General features: G+C 37.6%; 1 protein-coding gene across 1 annotated transcript in view; it reads right to left on the bottom strand.

The window, feature by feature from the left end:
* The window catches only part of ARHGAP42 (Rho GTPase activating protein 42), a 162,154-nt gene that overhangs the window by 87,906 nt on the left and 51,812 nt on the right, over nt 1-22,436 (bottom strand). The window contains exon 3 of the mRNA XM_037377096.1: nt 21,705-21,766. Coding sequence (XP_037232993.1) covers nt 21,705-21,766 — 62 coding nt within the window. The remainder of the gene's footprint in view (nt 1-21,704; nt 21,767-22,436) is intronic.

Raw genomic sequence — 22,436 nt, 5'->3', positions numbered from 1 at the left:
GGCTAAATATCATTCCATCTGGTTTAAATTCCACATCTGAGAATTTGCAGTAAGCTTAAAATGTCTTTGTTGCCTTATAAATATTTAAAGAGAAACTATCATTATATTTAAACTCTCAGAATCGTTGTTACTTTACAGTAGTTAAGTTTTAATGTTTGTATGCTAATCTGTCTTGGTCACAAACACAAGATTCTTGGGCACTGTCAGATCACTAATACTTCAAGAACAACTTTAAACAGCACCAAGAAGCAGCTACTCAATTCCCACTGTATGTGGAACAGAAATTGCATTTATTATAATCACCTTCTACTAAATGGTCTGGTTTGACAAACCAAATTTACTGTTAAAGGCTTTTTAATAGCTGATGCTCAAACTGTCCTCCTGAGTTGAGAAAGTGCAGCAAATATGTATTACCAATCACTCCAACTAGAGTAAAGTCAGAGGCTACAAACCTGCCACGTACCTAGTGAAAAAAAATGCTTATGATAACATGTAGTGGCAATGAGATGTCTAATGCATTTTATAGACAGCCTTAAAAATTATTTACACCATATCATACAATGCCATCTGTGTACAGAAAGCAGATTTGTTCTCAGAGGAATGTTACATGCCTTTCAAGCATTGTGAACTGCTGAAGTGAAATTGCTACAAACACCTTTACGTTAATTCTGCTTTACATCCTCAAGATGCATGAAAAAAAGCCTTCAGAAAATGGATTACTGAAAAGAGCCATGTTCCACATATAGGCACAAGGATATGTATAAATGTATACATGTATGAAGTCAGATATTCTCTTATTTTCCTTATAATTCTTTATTTGACTGCAAATCTCAAAAGACTGCTAGATTTAGTTTTCTTTTTAGATGCTTGAATGAGGAGACAGGTTAAAATATCTCAAATATTTGACCCAAATAAGGTCAAACTATCTTTTCCTGGTCCCATCATATTCAATAGTATTTTATAAACTCAGATTACAAGAGGAAAACCATGTGATGCTAACCTTTAAAAATGTCTAAGTTCTTAATACATACTTTAAAAATATATTTACTCTTCCACAAAATTATTATACCAAAAATTTACACTTAAAAGGTCTTTATAATAACAGATTACATAACAAAATGTATACCTTTAAGTATTGCCATCTACCAATAATACAAATAGAATTGAAAATAGCCTTCAAAAAGGCACCACAATAAATTTTACAAGATAAACAAGGAAATTGAGAAATGAAAGACAGCAGTTGATAACTAATAAATAAAAATGAGATTGTGCTAGTAATACAAAATGGCCTCATGAAACTGAATGCCAGAGGTTGGTATCAAGGAAAAAAAAAAGTCCAGGTGAATTATTAAAGAGCACAGCTAGTACTATGACCATTAATGAACACACACTAGTTATATGTGTTAAATTGAAGGAAATCAGGTCTCAGACTTGAAAGTGTTTGCAGAGTCAGCACATAACTTCTCTCTGCTCTCCTACTCGGCATACAAGCTGGGAAAGGACTCCTGCGTTTCTTGAAACATTAGATACTCCCCAGAAAAAACACCTGTGTACAAAAGGGGTCCAAAAAAATTCAGATAGGTTATGCTTTATAATGTAGTTAAAGCGGTAGGGGCAAAAAATTCAAAGATTAATACCATATGAAAAATATTTATTTCAAAATCTAACTTCTTCCCTACATCTTATTTCTCTCCTTCCCCCTTGGTAGCCTGAATAAAATAATGAAAAAAAAAATGCACAGCTCTTCTCATGTGCCAAGTCTCTATTCCAAATGTCAAACGCTATCCCAAGTATTACAAGTACTGAATAAAGATGTAAATACTGGCATGTTGTTAATTAGGCTTCATGGGGAAATTAGGATGCAAAGAATGGTACCAAGGGAATTGCCCAGACATGGGTTTTAACAATGCTGTTACTGCCCTCCCACAGTAACTTTTAACAAAATTGACTTCATTCCTCTCATAGTATGCCTTGCCAAGTAACGGATTTGAATAAAGGGCCCTCATTAGCAATAAAAGTTTGGAGGGTGGAAGTGCTGCTTGAACTTTGCATTGCTGAAGTACATGCAATGAAAAGCACTTTGCTGAATTACTAACAGTGTCTGTGCAAGCCAGTCCCAGCTGGCCAGTCCTACTGTGGGGGCTGCTGCTCATGGGTTCTTAAACAGCAACAGAAGAATAAACTTGTAGCATCCCTGCACTGATACAAAAGCTTAGGATACCAGCTTTTTCTACCTACTTGGAGTTCACAGGGGTTATTTCAGACCTTCTCAACTCCTAGCTAGGCTCTGTAATGTGCCCTGGGAGATGCTATGAGAAGGCTGATAAAATTACTCAATAAGTATCAGTGCTCAAACCTTTTTTACCTGCTCCCTGTTAGCTTCTGAGCAAAATTTAAGGTGTTGGTGATTCCTGAGGTAGTGGTTACGGGCATGAAAGTGTCTAAGAGGTCTTCAGTGCTCAGAAATCTCCCTGCTGGTATTCAGAGGACTACTACCTTAGTGACAGCATAAAGTACTTATGTTTTACTACTAGCAGCACCACTGAAGCAATGCGAAAATGAAGCATGTCATATCTACTTCAAGCAACTCATAGATCAACAGAATTTTCAGCTAAGTTCCTGTAATGCTTTATTAAGCCATCTTTAATTCAGGTTCTCGGGCCACAGCTGTACATCTAAAATAGGGTGCCTAGATCAATTTTAGGAAACGTTCATTATAGCGCAGTTCTAAGAATTGAATTTTAAACAAACAGGGCAAGCTACAAACCTGTCTCTATGAGTCAGTAATCTTTAATAGCCGGAGGGTTCATACAGCTTGGACTACCCTTCTTGCAACTAACATAGCTACCGCTGTGTGCCAAAGACAAAAATGAGAACTCAAGATTCCTAACATTCAAAAATAATACTGAACCTAGGATGTGTGAACTTATTAAGAAAATACCAAATGTGCCTGGTGAGTGCCTACAAAGGAACTCACAATCACTCCTTCAGCTCAGCTACAGAGAGTTAATGTCAGGAATCTGAAGGGCAAGATGTTTACATCTGTCTGATTGATGGAGAAGAGGGACCCTGATGTTGTTACATGTAATTCACAGAAGGAAGAGATCACTTGAAAACAGTTCCTGGCCAGATAACCTTAAGCAAGGTAAAATACAGGTAAAAGGTAAGTTACAGGTAAGGTAAAGGTAAGGTAAAAAAAAGGAAGGTAAAATATGTTTACGGTCAGACTCTAAGATGTGTTGATCCTCTAGAAAACTCTCACAAGAATATGTTCAAGAAAAGTCCTGTTTTAAGTACTGACAATAAAAACCTTACAAAGCACTGAAGTGTCTCATCTTCATTGTGCTCAGAAATCAGAAGCCAAAAGGCATGAACTGGTTCTTCTCCACTTACTTCCTTGATTTGGGGTTTTAAATAGACTCACTTACTATAATGCAGTGTTAAATCATTACCAAAGACATTTTCCTGAACAGGCAGTGAAGGAGTCTGCAATGCTGAGCATGCTTACACCCAGTGACTTCACTGAAAAAGCAGGAGCAATGAGCGGACACTACAAAGAGCCTGGTTGCTTATGAATACTTGAACCCTACATGCACTGTTCATTGTAAAGTAATATTCAAATGCCAAAAGCACTGTACATTAAGGTGTGTCTCCCCCAAATATTTTTCATTTGTATGAAAAATATTCACACCTTAACCCTACAGGAGTTTTAAATAGATTAACAGAAGCTAATAGCCAGTTAAGTTAAAAAGGAAAAGGGAAAAACCCAACCGACTTACAGCTTGTAATTGATTGTAAAAGCCCACTTGAGGATAATATACTGGGGTAAGTTTACTGCACACATATGGGGCTCCATTTTTGTATCTCCTGTGCTTTCATCCATCTCCTTTCAGGGTATGCTAATGTTTTCTTTTCCCTAAAAACCCTTTCAGTAACAAAGACCATGTAGGCCATCTACTCCTTCACTGCACATGGACACACTTCAAAGCACTTCTGATTTCTCTGTGTCCTGTATTCCTGTTTTCCCTTCAGTGGGCAAGAACTGAGTGGGATTTTTGTTGCTACTGTCAACTTACAACATGAACTGGAAACTCTGTATGTTTCCTTTCTGCTCCTTTTCTTAGTCTCTCCTGTCTCTTAGTCTTGCTGCTTAGTTGTGTCAGAAGAATTATTTTCTGCATAGGTGGTACCACTTCATAAAGTGTTAAAGAATGCATGTAACTTTTTCTGATCTATGAAGAATTATAAAAATGACTGAAGCTGTAGGTTTCATAACTAAAAGAGCTAAACCATTTTACTCCTATTGGTTTTCTGTTTTTCACCAAAATTATCAGTTTCTGTCTATCAATAAATTGTGTTATTCAAAAGTAACTACCTTGTATCCAGGGGTGAATAACAGAAGACAACAACTTGAACACAGCACCTCGGACACTTATAACTAGAGAAATCCTTTGTTGCGTGTATTCCATCTACACTATACGGGCACTATTTATATCACCTGAAGAAAAAGAACTACCTGATGTTAAAAAAAACAAAACAAAACAAAACTAACAGCAAAACAAAACCCAAACCAAAACAAACATACAAAAAAAAAATCAAAAAAGCCCCAGTTTGCTTTCTTCTTTTTTCTTTAGCAAAATCCTGAAAATGTTTAGAAGACAGCCATAAATCAGCAATGCATATCGTCATGGTAGGTAGCTAATCATCTGGTAAGAGATGCCATTTCTTTTTATGGCTTACTCCATGGATTGTAACTCAGTGAAAACTGTAAAAGATAATCACAAGTACAACCACAATGAAGGAAAAACAGCTCAGTTGTGTAGTTACAACTTCGGGTATTTACCTTTTTATCTCTACCATTAATACAAACAGTGCATGTCTATTGAATAGGCAGAGTTCAAATCACAATGAAAGCAAAAAAGAACTCAAGAATGCCATTTCAGATAGCCAGCAGAAGAAAACTTTTCTGGTTTTTCCTCCCGTTATGGATTTCCAAACAAGCAAAAATAATCCTTAACTTCAATGTTTAGATTACATATTATCACGGGGGAAATGGCTACATAAACACAGGAAACAGCGTAACTGGAGCTCAGAACTAATTAAGAAAAACTAGATTCAGAATTCAAGTATACCTATGCTTCACAACATTTTTAATGATAAATTATTCTGTTGAGTACTTTGGTAAATATAAATATATTACTATGTTACAAGTAACTTTCACTTCTTAAACTTCTATCACAAGGAAAGTATTTTCTTCCTATGAAGAAAAAGTGACACATCAAAACCAAATCTTGTACTTGGGGGGAAGCTTCAATTTAAGAAGTGAAGGAACGTCTGTTTTGGTGGAAAGTTTGTGTGGCTTTTTTCTTTTCATATTTTAAAAAATTCAACACATGAACAGTTACAGAAATTATCTGAAAATATCTGATAAAGATAAATCTTAGCAAATAAGCAACAAGATTTACTTTATAAAGTCTCTGGTTTAAACCTTCCTATACACTTTCACTCTGGCTGTTAGACCTACTTAAGTCACCCCAGATCAGTTCTGTACATTTACTACTTTGTCTCTTTGCTCTTCCAAATCCTGATCTGTAAATTTTGCAGTCAGGCCTGTTCCCCTCACTGTGCAGACATCAACAACAACACTTCTCCAGAGTGGAGTGAATGCATCCTGAAGAGGCCTCCTTCTGAGGTCCATTACAATGTAAAGGGAAAGTTGGAAATCAATAAAGGAATAAACGAACAACTAATCAAAGTAAGAACTTTCTGACTTATATGAAAAGTAAAATCAATGTTTTTTAATTAGCACACAATATCCCTTAAGGGTTGTTGAGCTGTTAAGCTCACCACAGCATTTACTTAAAAAAGCTTCATTGGTCAGAATTCCTGAAACAGACTAAATATGCCTGCCTTAAAAAAAAACAGAAAGCCAGAGTGCAGGTGTCTTCTTCCTAGACAGAAGCTGGAGACATTAAGGCAGATAGACAATCTGTTCTTTAGCAAGACTTCTAAAAGAGATCAAAAGCTTGACTGACCAAATGTCATCAGCAACGTGAGTCCAAAATAAGAACAAACACCCCAAAATTTCAACAGAAACAAACAGACAAAGAAAAAAAACCAACTAAATGGAAGTTTAATAGTCAAGTCTAAAAATAAGCAAGTGGATAACCCAACAAAGAAGCCAAGATGTTGGCAGAACTGTTTACTAGAGCTAGGATTTTGTTTTAAATTTTTCAAGTTGCCAGAAATGGTTATATTTGACACAGTGGTAGCTTTGTTTTATTTTCTTTAAAAGAAAGAAACAAACAAAAACTGGCCAGCTAGAGAACTCTCCATTAAAATTGAGGCTCCTAAATACTGCAATCGATCTGTTTAAAGCCTCACACAAAATGGCGTTGGAAAAATGTAGTTTTTAAGGGCAACAAGGTAATTCTTAAATTCAACTGGAAAAGCGGATACTCATAAGAGATTGCCTAACTTCCAATTGTTTCCCTTTTCCCCACAATCCCTACCTTGAAAAAGAGAGAGTGGAAGTCTTCTTGAGAAATACACCGTATTCTTAGCCCATTATCACAACAGGCATCTTTTGAAATAAGTTACTAAACAATATTTAACAACAATCTGATTAACCATGGTTCAGGCTAAGAAGGATGCATGGTCACTGAGTAATAGAAAATACTTACTCTGTTTCTACATTACATTTTCCAACACTTGGCTCAATCTCAGTTTGTGCCTTAGAAACTTCTGTTTTCCTTGGCAAAGCATTTCACAACGTAGCTCATCATGAGTAAGTTTTCCTGACATTGAGCCTAAAGTCTCTCCCAGTGTCTTCCTGTCAGATGATTGCCTCTTCTTAGCTAGATTATGTAAGCAGCAAATACACTTCCCACACAAAGAAATAAAAGATCTGCTAATAACATACAAATGGAGAAGTTATAATTCTCTCTTTTCAGGAACTCATGCAGAAAAAATGCAAATGAGACCATCTGAAATAAGCTGTAACAGATCCTGAGCTCACTCTTTCATTTGCTCATTGCTTTTACACTCAACAAGTTCTGAAAATGCCTAAGTGACAGGATGAGGACAATACATAAACACAGAAGCAGATAAGTTATATATATGTTATCTATACATATGCTTAGGTATCTACACTCTTTTGAACAATTATTCCAATTCTGTCAATGTTTAATCTATTATAATAAATACACTGCATTTTTTTCATATACATATGAAAAATCCTGGCTTCTTACGCATATATGAGTCAAAATTTAGAAAGGTGTTGGGGTTTTTTTGCTCTTAAAATGCTACCAATATTGAAGTATTAATGTATTTCTGCCACTATGATTTGTTTGGCTTATTAGGACACTGAAAAGGCTTGTAAAGGATGCATTAACTACTTACAATTTACTAACATACTTTTGACACACTACTAATAGGTTATGTAAACTACAGTCAGTGTAAATGCACAGCCATTTGTTATGACTGTCATTTGAATATAGATGTTATCAACTACCAAAACTTCATTACTAATATCTGTAGACCCAGCAAACTTATTTGATAATTACAGTAGGGAAAACAGCATTAGATTTTAAGTGCTAGTAGCCCCATCAGTTTTCTATGCTGATTTGGAAATTGGACCTTCCAAATTACAGCAGATAGTGCAATTATATTATCACAGCTTTGAAAAGCCACCACATTCCCAGGATTGATGGTCTTGTAACAGCTTTTGCCATTTTTAGGATACTATGCTAGACTAATCTTTACTGAAATTTTCTTCTGCCAGCTGGGTTGCAAATGTAACTCTCGCTACCATGTTAAAGACAATGACACTGTACCCCTTAATAATTAAAAAAAAAATAATTTGGAAATTGTTCCTTTTCATCATAGTAATATTATCCTAAAGTATTATTCTTTGTTTGCCATTTTGGGAACAGGCACCTTGGAAACAAGTATCTGATGTAGGCCCATGAAAATAATTTCATACTAACAGGTTTCCCTTAATGGAGGTCTCACTAGAATCACACAGAAAGTTACTACTAGTATTGTTTAAAATACAAAATGCATGCACCTGAAATATATTTGGTAAACACATGCCAATCCATAGACAAACCAGAGCACTGATGTTAGAAGTGACTTCTCTCTTAGAGATGGTTTGAATAAATATCCAAAGCACTTTATGTGAAATCTGTGCTGGTTACAAAATTGATCCCAAAAAGCTTTAGAATGCGACAAAGAAAGGCTCATACACAACTGAGCACAACGTAAAGCTATGCAGGCCTATGAACTCATCAAAAACCTCCATCATTTTTCCTCTTTGCCTTCTTATTTATTTTGGGAATCCCAATCATCGAGCCCTGTTTGAAATGACAAGTCATAGCTTGGCAGTCAAGGTGAACAGTTCACACTGGATGTGGTCTTAGCTACTGATCTACCAACCTACTTTTTTAGTGGTTCACATGATTGCTTCTGTCCCAGGTAAAAACTCTTTATCAGTGACTAAGTGGTGGCCATGGGAACTACGCAACCATGTGTGCACCAGTTTATTAGCTGTCATGTATTAGCTGTCTGCTGCTCTAAGTGAAGCCAAGAATTGACTAAGCAGCCAGGCAGGGTTGTGCTGGTAGTATAGTTGGCCCTGCAGTAACTATTTGTGACCAAACTTTGCTACCATCCAGTACGAAAATTAATTTTCATTTTCACAGACACTGCAGGTCTCCATGGGCCAATTCCAGTAACTGCAAAAGTGGGGCTAATATGTACTATGTGTTGCTATCAGGAATCACTTTATATTATATTGCACATTTGCTGTGAAAGAAAACACTGAGAAGGGCAGTCTGATAAATGCTTTGCTTCTGTGCTTTGTCTGGTTCTTGATACAAGAACTATGGCAGTATCCAAATAACCTAGTATTTATTATCTCTCCAATACCAACAAAACCAAAGCCACAAAATCATTCTTAAAAAAAAAAAAATAAAAAAATAATAAAAGTACTGAGGAAACTAGCTATTTGAAGAGATGAATGCAATTAGAAGTTGTATTTTGTTGTAACAACTTTTTCATGAATGAACATGTCCAGGCATACAGCCAAAATCAGCCAAGCTGTTTGTAATGGTACTATGCCCAGGAACTGTTAACTCCGACGTTGGAAGTATGTATCTTTTCAGGAAACATAAGCACGTGTATGAACTTTGAAGATATTTTCTGAAGAAAGGCATGTTAGCCATAGATTTGAACTATTCAGAGAAAAATAAACTTTTGTAGGTACAGGATCCACAGAAAATCTTTTTATATGTCCATGCTATTGACAGCATTAACTGTGTGTACAGCATTCCAGTACCGCCAGTGAAATTTAAAGAATAAATTAGAAATGTGCAATGTAGCTGTTCAGGCTAATTCCTTATAACCACAGGAAAAGGTTGCAATGCTCCTTTAAAGAACAGGTATAATAATAAATAAACTCATACAAAAATATATTATATGGATTTATAGAAAAATTTAAGTTAATTCCATACTGTGAAATACAATTTTATGGCTGCATACATGCAAATCTTTACTGATAGCTGACACACAGAAAAACGTTCAGAGGTTTTTAAACCCTCACATGCTGAAGAATTATAATTTAGAAGGTTCTACCAACTGTCAGTGGTGAAAGTTCAAAATGAGCATGTTAGGAACAGCACACAAGTAAGAAAGGGATGCAGGACACGGGATGACATGTGTCATGACAAGACATTTAGAGCAAAAGGGCTAGGAGAAGCATCAGAGACAGGTTTCTTATCCTTTTTTCTGCTCTCACACAAATATAACTAACAATATAAATCAATTTAGAAAGCTCTCATTTAGCATGTAAAAAGCTCTAAACATAGTGTAAGAGCCAGCTTAGGGGGAGAGAAAGGTCTAGCATGCTTTCTTTAAAGGCATTTACTGAAGGACAGGTATCCCAAGAAGCAGCTGTCACAATATTTTAATCCTTAAGGCTACCAGACTCCATGGCCCCATCACTCAAAGGTTACCACCGGGGCTTAGAGATTTCAGGTATTATTTCCTTTTACCACCAGAAAAGTAACATCTTTCCTTGACCACAACAGTTGCAACAGCACGGCTGCAGCAAACATTGCACAGAGAGAGAGACCGCAGACAGTTATTTTGGTGGTCACGCCGGCTGAAACAGAGTCTGCTGATCTTGCATTGCTTCTTCATGCTCTCTTTGACTGCTTCCTTTGCCCTCTGTTGTTGTGATGCTGAAACAGTCTGTGGTAACACAGTTGAAAAATAACCAGTAAAAAATGTTGTTTGTTTTGCTTTGCTTTTAGCCAGGTCAGTTCTCTGAAGTGGGTACATAAGAAACTGGCATTGCTGCCAAAAAAACAGACAAAATAGTTCATCTATTTCAGTCTTAGTTCAAAGTAAAAGCACTTTCCTGGGAAGATGCACTTAATGTTTGTCAGAGTAACAACAATTGGAGCTTCTAGAGACTTTTGAAAAGAATTAACAAAAGCAATCTAAGTGTTCTGCAAACCTTAAGACAACAGCCTAATGAGAACACTTCAAATAAAACACCTTTGTGCATAAGGCAGCTATGGGCCTGTGCAGATTACGTGCTCCCCAAGGGAGAATACCTTGCTTTCTAGTGGAAAGGTGGTTTGTTTGGGTTTTTTTTGCGGTGTTTGTTTGTTTTAAATAAAGGTATCTTTGTTTCTATTACCCTTTGGTACATAAAGTGCTTGTGTTGTTTTCTGTTTTTAAACACATTTCCCAATTCACTGAATAAGAACACAAATACAGGGACTTCAAACCATTAAAGAGATCAGATTAAATGAAGAAAAAAATCAAACCCAAGTCGTTTGTAGGAATGAAGTACGATTTTTCATACTACTGGGAGAAGCACAGATAAATCCAAAATCCATTAAAAAAATTAAGACAGTGGTAGACTGTCAGGTAACAGCATGTTCTGACATGTCAGTAACGGGTACAGCACACATTCTGCTGCAAGCAGCTCCATTTCCTCCCTCTGCAGTCACAAGATAAATGTGTGATACTTTAAGGTTGTAAGGTTGGCTGATCCAGCAAAACTCAGGCTCCTTTAAAAATACTTATTCAGAAGTACAAACATCTTTTTCTTTTTCTCTGTCAACAGTCACCTGAGAAGACACTCGGTTAGTGACTGTGTTGAAAGCTGAAATAGCAACTAGCTGCAGTTCTGTGAAGACTAGAATGTCATTAAAATAAACTCCTTCCAGCCACACTGCTCAGTGAATGCCTCGCAAAACAGTTTGGGAAGGTGCTGTCCTGTAATGCAAGATTACATGCATTGAAACACAGGGAACATGGAATGAGTGTATGAAATCAAGAACATATTAGATTTATAAAATGAGAAGTACCACGTGGCTTTCCAAGTAGTCCCTTATTTCGCGCTTTTACTGGAGGGATGATTTCATATCTCTGTCTCTCAATAATACTCTTCAAAATTGGGAATGGCAAGCAATCTCATTTTATGAATGTTCTCTCCTAACTGAAAAATGCTGCAAAGTCAGCCAGAAGTTTTCAGAAATTTGGCCATGTGTTACTGTTTTAATGATTGGTTTTTAATAATCACATCCTATTCTTGTTGCAGTCACTGACAAACTCAATTAAGTCAATTAAGAACTGCAAAGAACGTTACTAAGACACCAAGCCAGCTTGCCAGAACACCAAAAATCATGGGATTGTTTACAGCAAGCTGGCAGATCTTTTAATAAAATGCTTCACAGACCAAAGATTAAAGACCCCTGTAATCATTTTACATTGTAATAAGGAACAATCATCCTAGCACCTTCCTAGTCAGATACCTATACAGAGATAAATGCAAATACAAGCACCCTGAATATAGAAAGCAGGAAAAACTGTAATAGTTAATTATATGAATCTAACGTGTGGCAGTCCTGCAACACACATTGTTATTTTAAAAATAAACAGATCTTCTTCTTCCCCGTTTTCTGCAGAAAACTGAAGAGCAAATACTATAAGGACACTAATTATCAAAGCCTTCTTAAGGTTTTTTGCACCATTTGTGTAAGATGTTACAGGTACATGTACAGGTTCATACCAGAGCTAGTGAAGCCCCTTATTTCCACTACCCTTTCCTTTCCTCTTGAACAGTCCTCTGGGCCCTGCTCACAGTCTCTTGGCCCCCATGAGACAGACAGTGCTCCCTGTTTGATCCCAGCTAACCAACCAACACAAAACAGCAGAGATCAACATGACAGAACTATGCTTCACATCACTAACAATAAAAAATGTTTACTACAAGAAAACAACTATGTTGCAATTCAACGCTCGGATAACTATCTTGGAAAATAGCAAAGACTGTCTCTAAAAATAGCCAGATTGCTTTCTTCCTCAACTGGCAGGTTCAGGAGGCAATGGAATTATCTAGGACCAGGCTGAGCAGGATAGGGTGCAAAAGGCTGTGCATATGCAAATGTTCTTCAGTGTGGGCATTCATATCTATAGGAAACAATTAACATTTTCAAAGAAAAAAAAAAAGAGAAAGCTGTGAAGGAACACAATGCAAAACATGAATAGTAGGTTCTCTGTCGGCTTCATCATCATGAAACTCTAAGCAAATTCTGCATTAATTGCTCTGCCATTGCAAAATGATTCCAGAAGTACTTTCTACAAAGTTAAAGAAGCAGGGACCTATATTTTCAATCCTCAGTTGTCAACAGGTGGGCAGTAACAAGAATGTAAGAGGGATGAGAGGGACTAATGCAACTAGTTTCTAGTGAAATCAATTCATCTTTTAAATATTATCATAATCAAATGTCACAGCATGACTTCCATATTTTGTCTTCATTTCCACAAAAATAATGGAACAAATTATTTTAAATAATGAAAATTATTAGATAAATTAGAACTATACTTTAAACAAATTAGGAATGTACCAAGTGTAAAACTGAAAAGTAACACTAAGAGCTCCATGTGCATTCATAGACATTATTATTTGAGAAAATTATGGAAGCTGACACAGTGTCATCTGGAAGAGCCAGTTTAATGCTCTGTACTAAGAGCACCCATAGTTTTGTATTCAAATTGTCTGGCCTAGTATGTGGCTTTTTATTTGGGGAAAGTTCAGAAATGTCTATGCATACATACAGATGTTAGGTGTTAAACTACATTAATAACAAAGCGTGAGCTGTTTACTTTTATTACTCTTATTACTCTATATTTTTCTTTTTTAATTGAGTACAAATGCCAAGAAACATTCACTGAACACGTATATTTTTGTACTTGAGTGGTGCAGAGAAAGAGAGCAAACAGGATTCCTTTTAGCCCAAAACACAGCAAGGGGGAAAAGCCACATTGTGAGTTCTTCCTCAACAAGAACAAACCAAAGGATCGCATTGCAGACCTGCTCTCTAGGAAGCCTGCATGACAGAAATAGGCCTATTACTTCTTGATTTAATTTATCAGTTATAGTGGTCACAGATAACATCTATAGGCAAGTGAAGGTATAGTTCTAGTATCTTTTTGACAGCAATTATATCAAAGGAATTACTATCTTCTTGATAAATAATTCTGGCTCAGAAAGTCACCCTTTTCCATGTGTGCACTGAAGTGAGGGCAAAGAGCTGATAAAAAGTCAGGGCCAAAGGAATTATTTTTCCAGCTGGATTACTTCTCCAGTTATGTTCACTACACAGTTACACAAACACTTGTACCAACACAACAGGGAAGACTGGACATTTTCTTAAAGGGTCCAAGAAATACTCTACAAATGCACAATATGAATACAAAAACATTCTTCTAGGTGTCACTGAACTCTACTTGAGCTACCTCCCAGTTTTTACATTGACAGTACATGAGACACAAAGCTGATTCAGATTTGGGACAGAAAGCTGGTTCTGAAAACCATTCTGTAGTTGAAATTTTCTGTAGCACAGGCTCTACAATCATTCCAGAGCTAAAACACAGTAGAAAACTATACACTGCTGCTGACTACATTGTCGCTGTTCTGCAATATTCCCAAGGCTAACAGGCAAAAGTCCCAACGAAATAGTATTACATATTCTAAAAATGAGAATTCATATTACATTATGTAAGTTAAGGACAAACCACATTTTTCTACAGAAGAGACAAATGAAAATCATAAGCAAAAATTATTCTATAAACTAAAATAAATGGAATAAATTAGCATCTTCCACAAAAACTGAAGATTCACCCAAATTAACCTTCTAGAAGGAAAAAATTCAAACATGTCCCAAAAAGAATAATTTGCACACACTATCAGTAAATTACTTTTCAAGCATCTTCTTAAGGTTGACAATATCTGAAAAATTCCCATTTCTTGCTACAGACTCCATAATGTTAGTCTAGACTGGAAAAAAATGTAGATGTCTACAACGTACATGCAACCATATCTTAGGCAAATCTCATCTGTATCAACAAAGTCTTTTCACAGCTTGGAATCTGAGACAAATTCCAGTGGACAAAAAGGAAGCAGAAAGACAGTGAGGCTGCAGATACTCTACTAAGCTCTCCAATGCTAGCGAGTAATCCAAGTCCAAAGACTTCCAGGAGCAATTTACAGTAAAAAGGGATGAAGCAGCAACCACCGATCTCTGCACTCTAAGGCACCACTGTCCTTAAATGTTGCAGATTTTGTTTTCTTCTAGCAAAGCAACTACCCTTTTGAGCTCTTAGAAGTAGGCATTTCCCCAAACCAGTCCTTTAGATCCCAAATTCCCTTGCCCAGAAGGCAAAAAGAAGACTAGGACATAATCTGCTGATGCATTGCCCTACTCTGCAGACCTTTCCTGTCCACTTGAAGGCATGAAAAAAAATTGTGCTGGTGGGAACATAGAGATTTGGCACTGATACCTCAACCCTGCATACAGAATAAATTCTCTAGTGATATACTCAGTAACAGAAGAGCAAAGGATGAGGTGCTTTTTTCCTTTTGTCTTTTTCACTCATTTGTCATGGTATTTGCAAATGGCTCGGATCAGGAAGTGGAGCAGAAGAGTCTCTGATAAAAGGCAATGGGAGAACTGGGCAGCAAGCAGGGTCATAGTGAACAGAAATGTTCAGTTATATTTGAAGTAAGGCTTGAAATGTTTGTTCTGGTTAGTTCTTAGGGAGTAAAACTGACAACTGTATCAGAAAACAAAAAAAATCTAATTTCAAGGACAACTGTTAACCTGTTGCTGAGGACTAGTAGGTCTGATCTGCCAAAATTTTTAAAGGGTGGTGAGATATGTCATTGCAATTAATGAATCCCAGGCCTCTAAATAACATTAATCTAATTTATATGAAATAAAGTCCTCCTTGCAGACAGTCTCTTCTTGCCTTGAGCTTCCAAGTGTCTAGCCTTCCTTGTCGTCTCTCTGTATCTTTTCTAATCTACATGCTTTCTGACCAGAAATGAGTATAGCAAGCATTCAAAATGAAGGTTCACCAAAAAAAGTTGTATGTAGTTATGTGATTTGTTTTCAAGAATTTTCCCAATAATTTCTAAAACTTGGTCAAAAAAAAAAAAAAATAGAAAAGAACATAACCATTCAAGTCAGTATTTTCCTATCTTGCAGAATTCCGCTTACCAAAGATATGGATTTATTCTGCAATTAATATCAAATATGTAGCCTACCACACCTGGGGTAGGAGGAAGAAAAGGGGAAGAAAATCATAAATGAATAAATAAATGTAAAAACAATTTTCATAACAAAATAAAATAAACCCGTGCTGATTTACTGCTCCTTGTTCTATAGAAAAGCTCAGTTACTTAGCAAATGGGTACTTCCAAATTATTAGTCTGATGCACAAATTCAGAAAGTCTTTCAAAGAACAACACAGCACATTAATTGCTCAATAGGATATTGTAAAGGTTACCTTAAGTGTAAGGAAAAAAACCCTACAACCCCTACCAAAACCAGCCTTGAGATGCTTTTTAATTAATTTAAAAGGGGAGGGGGGGGGGGCGGGCGCCTGAAACACAAACAAACAAAAAAACCCCAAACAACAAACCAATCCTAATTGCAAATAGAAGAAATACTCTTATTTGTGGTGGTGTTCCTTCATTTGTAGTAATATGCTTTCAGACTCCTTGCAAGCAGGTTCCTACCAAAGAGATTAATTTTGATGCCAAAATTGCTATGAGAGCTGAAGAGCATCGAGAGCAGTTACCAAGTATATCAAAACACCATCATACATTATTTTTTGTCATTTTAAGAGAACTCATGTGAAACAGAATGTCAGGTGTATGCTTCGTAGTCTCAGTGTGCTGGTGTATGTGATTTTATTTCTCCCCTTTATAAAGAAAGTAATAAGGAGCACCTGCGGATAGAAGACTGCTTATTTTTCTGATGGAATCTGTAACCCACTTCACATTATAGGGAAAAGGTTAATTCTGCTCAACAACATGCTGTGTCCTTCAGTATCTGATTTTATGTACCATTCCGTGGACAGCTAGTTTTAACAGTACATTTATTTTTCTTCAAGTGCAGCTTTTGAAGCTGAATATTTTGATGCTCTCCCTGGAAGCAGATAGCATCAGACCCCTTGTGTGAGGGCAAGTACAGAACCACAATGAGAACATCCAGTTAATAAAAAAAAAATCCACAACAATGGAATACCCTCTGAAGTATGAAGATTATGAGATACAGAGACAGATATTAGAAAAAAATCCTAATTCATTGAGCATAGTGCACAGCTATCCACTTCAGCATTTTTGTACTATCCCCTGAAGTACTTAATATTGGTCAAGAATTCAAAGTAACCATACACATCTCACTGATTCACAATGCCAGAAAGAAAATCTCTGGGACCATTCATCACTTGCCAGCAACGCATAAAAACTTGGGTAAATAAGAAGGAATGTAACAGTTAAAGAGACCTATTTCTGTTTGGGATTTAGTAAACTTCCAGAAATGATCAGGGAGTTACATTCAAGATAGCGTAACACTCAAGAACACATTCAATGCTTCAAATTGATAGGGCATCTCAAAGAAGAGGAAATCAGTAGCATGAACCAATTAATCTATTCTTATGTCAACACAGCATAATCCTATGAAAGGAAAAGGAATTAGTAATTTCTATCACTTCCAGTACATTTCTGCCTGTTATAAAGTTTACTAACATCATCAAATGAACAGGAAACATAAGCAATGCATGAATCTCTAAAATAAAGTAGCATATAATGTATTTAACAGAAACAATGTAAATTCAGCGAGAGTGGAAGGAAATTATTTTAATTAAGTTCCCTTGATATGGATCCAAATATTCACATGAAATTAAAATATAGCCTCTCTATTGTTCCCTAATAATCACTAGGAAATAGAGGTCATTATTTTACATTCCCTAGTGGCTTGTTGCTGAAGTCATTGGAAAAGCAGTGGGGATGAATCTGACTTTTAATCTTATTTATGTTACTTGTAAAACCGAAGAGTCAGAGCTGTTTGGTTGGTTGGGTTTTTTAATGCACTATTTTCCAGCATCATCATTAAATTAACACCACCACGAAATGGCAGATATCAAACATAAGGCTGCATATCATAAAAAAGGTGTCTTGCAAGTTACTTTTTCATTTATTTGCTTTTTAAGAGGAAATGTCTGCTGCATGACCTCCATTTTTTCTAAGCCTACTAGTCAATCTTTTAGCATCAGGAAATAAAAGACAAGGATAAAAGAAACTGACTTACAATAATCACCACATTATTACTGCTGCCAATAATAATGGCTGTGAAGCTTTAGACAACAGAATATTTATGATACAGTTTTATTTAAACTTCACTGTTTTTTTCCCAGTAATGTTGTTCTTAATACCTTGTTTCATTAGCTTCTAAAGAAAAAAAAACCCAAGTTCCTTTTGGTTCTTTATGCAAGAAGGCTTGCTAAGCACCTCTCAAACTATTTCTTTGGCTATTCAAAACAATTTATACACTCAATGTTCAAGCGCTCTTGACACTGTGTTCACCAAGAAAAAAAAAACAAACAAAAACATAACTTTACTTTTGAAGATTTAATAGCATCAGATGAGAAATAAATTGGTGATACAAATACTTTCCATATTCAAATCTGATGCAGGCACTGATATGCATGCTCATAAATCAATAATATAAAATTCAAGGCAAGGAAACAAGCTCTGATAAGTAAAATGAACACCTGTCATTCCGTATTCCTTTACATCCAGCATTCACTGATACAATACTGTCTTTTACTGTCACATACATCAAGAATTAAAAGAAAGTTGTAAATGGTATGATGAAGTGTATCCATAAACAGTGTCAACATTGACTGTTTTTCTCAAGCCTTCTACACAATATCAAAAAGAACAAGTTGCTTCTTTTATTTTAAAAAATCCACTTTTGCAAGTTTTCTTTTTTTATACAGACGGAAATCAAATTCTTAAAGACCTGCATGCCCTGTCTTAAGCTTTCCCATCAGCTGAGAACTTTTTCTAAAATCATCACTAATCTGCAAATTGGCTGGCTTGAAGTGCTTTCAGCGAAGAAATCAAAGTGTATGCATAATGCTCCATACTTCCGCAGAAATAAGCAAAAAAAGCTTTGAAGATTTCACAGTTAAATCACAAGTTTGTCAGGCAGAAAACTCTTATTACTAGCAATCTGTTCAGCATATAGCATGGCACACTGATCCTCACAAGGACCTCTGCATTCTGTGGTGGCATGCAGAAAACTACAGCAAGAGAACCAGAGAATAAAAACCAAGCACCTTTGCCAAAGGTGATTCTTTAATTATTATTGGAATAAACTATTAAAGTAATTCCACCAACAGACAGCTTTTTAAAACTTTTTAAAACCAGAGAAACTCCAAGTTTGCTGAATTTTCTTATTCAAATACCACTACCATGATAACTGTGTGCCCTTGATGCTCTCAGCACGAGCATTCAGTTTGAAAAACAAACAGAACGGGGTTATTTCAAACTCAGCAAAAAGATGATGCAAATGATACCCTATCAAAAGCAGCTTCTCCACACGTGAATACTACTAGCCACTTTCTTTACAGTGATTTGATGGCTGCATTCTACTAAATTTAGAGCCATTTGTAAAGTATTCTCCTGTGAGATTGAAATCTCACCCAAGTCTCTAACCCTGCAATGGCATCCAACAGCTCAGTGCTGTGCCGGGGCCGCGTGCCCAGGCGCTGGGGCCGGGGCCGGCCGGTGCGCGCCGCTGCGGGCAGCTCCCCCCGGCCGGCAGAGCCGCTGCCCCCCGGCTCCAGGCCGGGCCCGCCGCTGGCCGAGGCCGAGCCCCGCAGCCGCGGGGGCAGCGCCGCGGGGAGAAGGGGCTGAGAAGGGGAAAAACCCCCGCGGGGGGGAACAGCGGCGGGAGCGAGGGGGGGCCGGGAGGGGCGAGCAGCAGCCCCGCAGCCCCCGGGGCAGGGCCGGGCCGGGCCGGGCAGGAGGAGGCCGGGGGGGCTCCGGGCGCCGCAGCAGAGGCTCCCCGGCAGCCCGCGGGGAAGGGCAGGGCAGGGCAGGGCAGGGCAGCCCCCGGCGGGGCAGGCTGTGCCCCTCAGCCCACGGAGCCCGCGGGGGAGCAGCTCCCCCCCGCAGCCCGGGGCAGGGGGTGCCCGCGGGGGGCTGTGACCCGCGGGGGCCGCGCTGGAGCCGGCTCCGGGCAGGGCCCGTGGCCCCGCGGGGAGGAGCCCGGGCCGGGGCCGGGCTGCGGGCAGGGCCGGTGCCCCCGGGGGGGCTGGAGCCGGCCGGGCCTGAGGGGCTGCGCCCTCTGGAAGGGCACCAGGGCTGGAGCAGGGGCAGAGTGTGAGGAGCCTCCCCGCGAGGAGAAAGGAGCGGCAGGGACTGACCACAGCCCCATTCCCCATCCCCTGCTCCACTGGGGGCTAAGAGGACAGAAGAATCATGAGCAAAGTTGAGCCTGGGAAGAAGGAAGGGGGAGGGGAAAGATGTTTTTAAGATTTGGTTTTATTTCTCATTATCCTACTCTGTTTTGATTCGTAACAAATTAAGCTGATTTCCCCATGTCCAGACTGTTTTGCCCGTGACGGTGCTGAACAATCTCCCTGCCCTTACCTCGACCCATGAGCCCTTCATTTTATTTCCTCTCCCCATGCGGGGCTGGGGAAGGGAACAAACGGTACAGCAGCTTCGGCGGGCAGCTGGCCTGCAGCCAGGGTCAGCCCACCACACTCAGCCATACAACCCATGCATTCCCACTGAAGTCATACTGAAACAGAACAGCAAGTATCTCTCTAGCTGACTGGTCTTTTTTCATCACTTAATTAATGCTTCCTTCCCCTATTTACTCTGAAGGCCGTCCTACAAGATACAAAGTAAAACGTTATATGGGAAGATCAAATTCAAAACCATAGAGAGGTCAGAAACTTCTACAAGTGAAAAAAAGGATTGTCTCCTCTGAGGGTTAAAAAAAAAAAAGGGAAATTATGTATACATATTATGAAAGACTTACCAGTTTGAAAAATAAAACCTTCACCCATTCATTGCTTTTTCTAAAATTAGCTCACAATAAACTTTACACTGGAAAACTGGAAAGTTATTAATATGCAACATTGTTTAACTAAATAATTAGTAAGTGTTCTGGTAAACATCTTTTAAGGTGTTAAGTACCAAGCAGTCACCTCACTCTTCCATCTACCCAGGAAAAAGTACTGAGCATGAAGCAAATATTTTGCACTTTTGTAGGTTTAGGTGATATTAACTATGGAACTGCACCACATGAGTGCTTATGATTTTGCCACTTTAAAATATTTTAACATAAACAGAAATAGCGGGAGACCAATTCTATGGTCATTCACTCCCAGGAATAACAGAACCCTATGTAAACCTCCTCCTGGATTAATAAAATTCTTCCAATCTGAATCAGAAAATCCTTTTCTTCACCTCCCTAAGTACTCAAAAGAGGAAGGAAAACCAGGACCAACATAGTCATTGGATAGATATGAGTTAGTTAAACTTTCACAGTATTTTAAAAAAACCCTACTGAGGTTAATCCTTGCCTCATTTCTTTATTCATGACCGACTTCCAAGGAAGCAAAAAAAGTAGTTTCACTGCTTATGTGGAATTTTTTTTTAAAAAATACCTGTACAAGAATACACTTCAAACTCCTTTAACCAAGTTACATCTGAATAGAAATACAAATGAAAGCATACTGTGTATCTGTCAGTATGGAACCAAAGGGAATAAGAATACCATAACAAAGGACAAACCTGACAAGTCTGAACTATAATATTCTGCAAGAGTTTCTTAGGGGTGATGAATTTGGTTTCTCTTCTTACAACTTATTTATCATATTCTTCGATTACTGGTATACATTCACTGGACAACAGTCAAAAAGTACTTCATTATATATAAATACCAATATACATTTCCACTATAAGCTATTTGTTTACAGTTTACTGCTTTACCTTGTGACTAATAAGAGAAGATGGGGGAAAGGAAAGCAGCATTCAAATGTTAATTTGGGGTGGGGAGCAGGGAGGGAGGAACTTGTGATAGAACAGTTTTTAAATCAATGCAAAAGTATTTGGCTGGACACTCCATTAAAAAGTGTTGCAGTCTGTACTAGCACATTTCTGCTTTTGCAGAATCTCAAGTGATTCTTATGAAATACTTAATATCTACCACACAAATAAGAAAAATAAAAACAGCACTTCAGGAGGAATAGTAGAAAAGTGTACTATTATATACAAAAAGAGGCCCAATGTAACATATTATTGCCAGCAAACTTACCAGTCGTCTCCTCTCCTCTTCAACAGCAATCAGGAGCCGAGCAAACTCTTTCAGTGACTGGGCTGAAAAGAAAACAAAGAAAAAGAACATCTTAGTGAAAATGACATTTTAAGACCAGATGAGTCCACTACTTGGATTGAAGCTGTATTTGTAAGACTCTATTCTTATATGGTACTTCACTGAAATCAGTAGTCATTAAATGAGGCACAGACTGAAGCAAGCAGCAGGTCAAGAGCAGGTAAAAAAAACAAAGGAGAAGAACCTCAGTCTTAAGACTCATATCACAAATATTTAAATGGAATATAGCGAACTGATTTTCCTGAAATATGCAAGGATCAGTCTCAAAACAAGGAATTCTACAGTCATCCACAAAATTTACATTAGCACAATAGGAGCAGAAAGACACTGCAAAGAAAAAAAAACATTTAATTTCTCCTATTAAAGTGCAACAATAAATATTTGCAAGAACTATGAAAAATGTTCAGGTAAAAATTTGAAAGTCATCATTTTAGAAGAAACTGTTACTTATGCCAATAGTTTAGGTTTAGCAGCTCTTTGGCTTTATGTTTTACAGCTACAAGCTCTCAGGTGACAAGAACCGATGATTGATTTATAAGCCAAGCTTTGAATTCTGTTAAAACTGTGAGAGAGTCTTTGCTTAACGCTGCCTTCAAATATAAGTGAAAGGGCTATAGCAGACATCAACAGAAACATAATAAAAGTATTAACCCA

The sequence above is a fragment of the Falco rusticolus genome, chromosome 2 (genome assembly GCF_015220075.1).
Source record: "Falco rusticolus isolate bFalRus1 chromosome 2, bFalRus1.pri, whole genome shotgun sequence".
Lineage (NCBI taxonomy): Eukaryota > Metazoa > Chordata > Aves > Falconiformes > Falconidae > Falco > Falco rusticolus.
The sequence above is the reverse complement of the archived record's forward strand: the minus strand, read 5'-3'. Positions and strand labels throughout refer to the sequence as shown.